The sequence below is a fragment of the Dipodomys ordii genome, unplaced genomic scaffold, assembly GCF_000151885.1.
Source record: "Dipodomys ordii isolate 6190 unplaced genomic scaffold, Dord_2.0 Scaffold40, whole genome shotgun sequence".
NCBI lineage: Eukaryota > Metazoa > Chordata > Mammalia > Rodentia > Heteromyidae > Dipodomys > Dipodomys ordii.
Genome location: NW_012267256.1, coordinates 7621358 through 7627160, shown reverse-complemented (window position 1 = coordinate 7627160; position 5803 = coordinate 7621358). Strand labels below are relative to the sequence as shown.

General features: G+C 39.6%; 1 protein-coding gene across 1 annotated transcript in view; it reads left to right on the top strand.

The window, feature by feature from the left end:
• Positions 1–463: 463 nt before the first annotated feature.
• Positions 464–5803, top strand: part of Tmc1 (transmembrane channel-like 1) — a 116537-nt gene continuing 111197 nt past the window's right edge. Inside the window, exon 1 of the mRNA XM_013018431.1 lies at positions 464–513. Within this exon, the coding sequence (XP_012873885.1) occupies positions 498–513 (16 nt within the window). The 5' untranslated portion in view covers positions 464–497. The remainder of the gene's footprint in view (positions 514–5803) is intronic.

Sequence of the window (5803 nt, the reverse complement as noted above, 5' to 3'; positions counted from 1 at the left end):
TGGGTGTAGGAGAAGCTGTGTTACTTACTCATTTCATTTATCAAGTGTACCTGCTGGTTAGTATTTCTCACCTTTCTAAGAGTGAACTTACACTGTCCTTAGCATGTGTAATTAGGGTAAAGGCTGGGAGAGGGGGAGTTGAAAACGAGCACATGGTGAGATGAAGCCAGATTTCAGCCCAACAAGACTTACAGAACTCATTTAACTGTATTTTCAAGCATGAGCCCCAAAATGTGACCCTGGTGACCCGAAGACTCTCATCCTTAAATGGCAAACTAAACATTCATGAAAATTTAATGGTGAGGAAATTAGTACCTTCTTATATTTCAGACCGTGAAATAGCACCGGTGGAGACGTTGGGTGGCAGGCAGGCGTGTGCAGGTGTGCTAGATCAAGCCTGAAACCTTGGTCCCCCCCACCCATACCCCCAAACTGCAATCCCTTCCTGAGTCAGCCGGCCACCCACTGAGCCATTCCAACAGGACACCACCACCAGGATGCCACCAAAGAAAGGTATTTCAAAGTACAGATCTCTTTGTGAAATAGTGTGCCTTCTATAGAGGTCTATGTTTATTTGTGAAATGTTTTTCACAATCTGTGTCTCTTCTTGCACAGCTTTCCTTTCTTCTCTTCCTCCCTCTCCCTGCAACATGGATAGAATCCTTTGTTTAGGAAGTAGAAAAGCATTAAGGTTTCTTGTTTGGATGTATGATTTTTCCCACCTGACAGATGACCAAATTTACCTTTCATGCATTCAGGGAGACAGTGGGAAAGGCAAAATAGACAGAGGTTCCACAGCAGCAACTCAGACTGAAGCTTTGTAGCTGTGATCGGTCAGCAGATTGGTGCATACACAGCTTCTTGAAAGGGTTGTGTTCTGATATAATTTATCCATCTAATAAAGTTTTAAGTAAAGTTGAGGAGGAAAGGGGATAAGACAAGGAAAGATAAGAACAGACATAGAATCACATTGCAGAAGTGTTTATGGGAAATGTCATGAAATATATCATTGATTGTTACGACTTGCTATTGATCTTTCAATATCTGGTGAATAATGTGGTATGGTCAGTAGCGGTTTTGTGATGTTTGCTTTGCTTTGGATCTGTTTTAAATAATGTTGAAATACTCCAAAAACACTCTAGTAGAACTACTTTCAAATGGGAAAAAATATAGACATACATTCTTGCTTTTCAGTAAGAATGCTTAGTCTAGGCAGTTCGGCTGATTCATTTGATCTTTGAATGGAAGGTAGAGCCAGAGACCTCATTTGGAGATAATCTACTAAAGTCATCCAGCTTCAGACCAGTATCTTGGTAATCTGAGTAGTATCCTACTTTATGTGCTCATCATGTTATTAATGTCTATCATCTGGGGATTCTTAGGAATATCATTAATGCAGTAAGCCACTGTTTCCAGAAAAAACATACTTGTAAGGTTCTCTATATCTGCATCAAGAAGTTAATGAAATTATCCCAGAGTTACACATTAGCTTTTGACAGCATGAAGTTGGTTTTCTGTTAATAAGGGGGAAGAGTCTAGTCTTACCTAAGATTTCTTGACCCTGGGGTCCTCAAAGTCCTTTGTCTATTTAGGTAGTTATGAAATTGTCAGGCTTTAAAAAATATTAGACTTCCACCAGACCTCCACGATTCATCTCACTAAATGGGTAAGGATTATTCTTTTTTTTTGTTTTTAATTTTGCTTTTGTGGTTCTGTGGGTTGAATCTAGGGCCATGTATATGCTAGGCAAGCATGTACCATGTACCACGGTACCACGTACCATGAAGCCGCATTCCCAGCTCTACAATTGATTATTCTTGCTGATTACTAATGCTATTTTAAAATTTTGATTATGAACATCATGAGTGAGAAGATTTATAGACTTCAGAAAAAATATTAAATAATACGTTAAGAAAATAATAGAATTCAATTACAGAAAGATCACCATTGGCATTTGGGTATCTTCTAGATATTTTCCATAGTTTTCACATTTGATTTACTTTCAAGAAAATGGACTTAATGTAATTATATTTCAAAATCTCACATTGTTGCCCAGAAATATATGGTCCATACAGTTATTATGTCAAGTGAAATAAGGTGAATAAAGTAGATGCAAGTTAATACCTAAATGAATGTAATTGTATAGACATGGTTGAGGCATCATAAGGAAGGTGAAGAATGATAACATTGCTTCTTTTGTTTTATATACTATCTGGTATCATATTAATAGCTTTGATTATTGAGTGTTTGTAACAATAGGTAATGCACAATAATGAGTCAACATGAAAGCTAGATGTGAACCAGTGGGAAGTGATTTCTTAGCATGCTTCCTACCAATTTCAACAAGCTATGAACTGAAAGAAGAAGTCAGTTGCATAGTGCATTGCACAATATGTTAATTGCTCCCACAGGACACAAGAAAAAAAACGTGCCTGTGGATTGTACGTAAAGAGGTGAAGAAAGGCAAGCTGATTTCCTTGGCTCTCTCTCATCTCCCATTTCTCCTCCAAGGAGAATTAACACAACATACAAGTTTTGGTAAACAGGGCTTTCCATAGGGTGCCGCATCCCTCGCACTTCCAATGAAGTGTGAAGATGACAGAAGACCTAAGATCTCTGGGATGGCAGGTGGTTTATACTGTTGTATTCTTGGTACCTCAAAGGCAAGTGGATGATTGGGGATGGGATGCAGTCGGAGACTTGGGAAGGAAAGGCACATTTGAGGATGCTTACAGAAGTACTTGAGGTTTACATGGGATTCTGGTGGTGGTCAAGGGGCTTGAACTCAGGTCGTGGGTGCTGTCCCTGAGCTCTTTGGCTCAAGGTTGGAACTTACATTTGATTCTGACAGGCAGGACTCCACCCATGTTTGATACATAGAATTAGTAGTATTTGGTGAAGGTGGGACGTGGGGAGACAAAGGAGAAGTTGTTAAGAATAACTCCCAAGTTTTTGGCTTGGCTGATTAATCCAAATTAAATTTCAATATGTGAAACTGGGAGGCATCAGAAAGAAAAGGCATGCTTGGGTTTCGTGTTAGTCAGGAGGGAGATGAATATTGATTATACAGGTTTTGATGTCATTATTAGAATCATGTGACTTCCTTGATTTTTTTTTTCTCATTTTTAAGGATCAAACCCAGAGCCTTGTGAATGAATGCTAGGCAAACATTGTCCCACTGAGCGACATCGCGGGTGCTTATGTGGCTTCCTAAGAAAGCATACAGAATGCCAGGGAAAGGGACCAATAATAGCACTCTGGGTGACTTCAGCGTTTTGTGGTGGGTGGAAGAGTATTGAGTTAAAGGGGAAATAGAATGGGTAGGTCAGAGGGGATGAGAAGAGACCCTGGAGAGAAGAGAGTCAGAGAAGCCAAGGCCCAGTCAGTCCCCAGAGGGAGGGTGGGTGGTCACTGCAGGACTTCAGTACATCGTGGAGTAATAGCTCCTACTGCAGACCAAGCATGGGCCATTTGTGGAAAAATGAGAGCAATTCTGAATTGCAATTTAAAGTGTAAGCATGTGACATGCTTTCCCTTTCATTTGACATCATTTGGAACAGAATAATAAACTATTAACTCTTTAGAGTTGCCTCTTTAATCACAGTCTCAGCCCCTTTTGCTTTTATTGTTTCTCAAATAGAGTCTCATGTGTATGCTTAGGCTGGCTCAGACTGCGATTCTTTTTATGCTTCCTACAGTAGCTGAGATCACAGGCATATGCCACCAGACCCAACTTTTCAATGGATGAGGCTGAGTCTCATGAACATTTCACCCAGGCTGGCCTTGAACCACAATCTTCTCAATCTCTACTTTCTGAATACCTATCATCACAGTGCCCAGGTTAGGTCTTTGATCGATTTGAGGCTATCAAGTTTAAAATAATTTCAATCATGATTTCCTTATTTCTTTTTCTGACTCCCCCTCTTGGGTTACAAATACAGAGAATCAGCTTGGAATTCACAGTATGCTTGTGAGAATTGTTTCAAGCCTAGTTTGTACAGGTATAGAGCAAGGCTAAATTGGTTTAGTAAAAAAATAAAAAAAACAAAAAAAGCTTTCTAAGGACTATAAACAAAGCCTATGATTAGAATTTTTATTTGACTAGTGGATAATCTAAACTTTCCCCAAACCTCCTCAATTCCAGGAATTGTTTAGCACCGAACTGTTTGATTGTTCCTGACCTTAGTGATCACCACACTTGGATGTATATAGCAGCAATCAGCTCAAATTTGAAAGACTTCAAAGATGTCCAAGCCCTCTGTGCGGCTCCTTTCTATTATTCTATCCCCCCAATTGTAACCGTTTTGGACTAGCTGATATCAGAGTGAAGTCTCCTCCATGTAAGGTCCCTGTGGAGCAGCCCAGAAAAATATGCTCAGGGGCAGCCTTGGAAAGAACCTCAAAGTCAGTCATGTCTACCCAAGCTGTCTGACAACAATATTGGGTGAGGAAAAGAAGTCAGAATACAAACAGTAGAAAAACATATCCTCAATTAAGACAGAGACAGGAAGCATGGTTCTTTTCTCCTGCCCAAAGCCACAGGTTTGAGCTGAGTCTTGGCAACGAAAAATGTTTTACCAGGGAGTCAGTTCAGCTATCTACCTCAGTCATTGGATCCAGGAAAAGAATTGGTGGGGAGATGTGCATGCGTGCACACGAGAGGAAAACAGAGTGAGGGACTAGAAAGCTTATTGGGAAAAGGATATCATTTCCGTAGACGGAAAGAGGGCCATCTATAGGGAGAAAATAACCTATAAGGGAAGTTGTTAATAGGACAGATACAACCTGCTATTCTGCACATTCTATTCTGTTCTTAGCTATGACATCTCTTTGTAGTTCCTGGGTCTTAGTTCCTGATAGCTGAGTGTTCTCCCCACCCATTCCTTTGTAATGACCACATGATGCTGTAAGTAATTTTCTACTCCTGAAACTTCATGTGTTTCTTAGTCCTCATGTCTATTCTTTCTCCTTGAAAGACCGATGTTCTACACACTGTGCAGATGGATAATTTTGTCTGTTTTGCTTTTCCTGTCCTCTTCTGATTATTGAAATCTAGAGTGAAAAATCTATCCCTGATTTGTGTACCATCATGACGGTTTCTGGGAAATAAGCAGATGTCTTATCAATAGTAGTATTTCTTTATGTTGATTCTGTTGTTTTTAATATTTTACTCCATGGCCAATATTATGTGCAATTTATACTCATATTTAATTCAAGGTTTCATTCACTTATGGTGATTTTGTGAAATAGAAATCTCTATCACAGCTATGTTTTTGTCTGCTTGAACTCTCTGAATTATACTCAGCTGAGTTCCGGTCCTTAAATCTGGGTTTTGAGAGACAAAGCCTAATGAAATACCATCCTCTTCCTCAATTCTATCATCTTTGGGAAAAAATAACATTTTGTTTTTGACTCGAAGGACAAAAGTCTCTCTGTCTTTTCTAGTTCTGTTCCAAGTTTACAAATATACAGAGGGTATCTGAGTTTCTTTGGCTTTTACACACAAGATTTTGCATATAGAGACATCGGAAATATGAATAGAATACACTTCCACTGAATTCTCAGAAAAAATAAATACGTTCTAGTTTTTATTTTCCTGTCGCGATGATATACAAGGTTGTTCTTGTAATAGTATCTGTGGGAGATGTGGGGAATGATGTGTGTGAGTCCTGGTCAAAAATATCAAGTAGAGGGCTGGGAAGGTGGCGCAGTGGTAGAGCGCTTGCCTTGCATACCTGAGGCCCTGGGTTCGATTCCTCAGCACCACATAAGCAAAAAGAAAAAAGCCGGAAGTGGTGCTGTG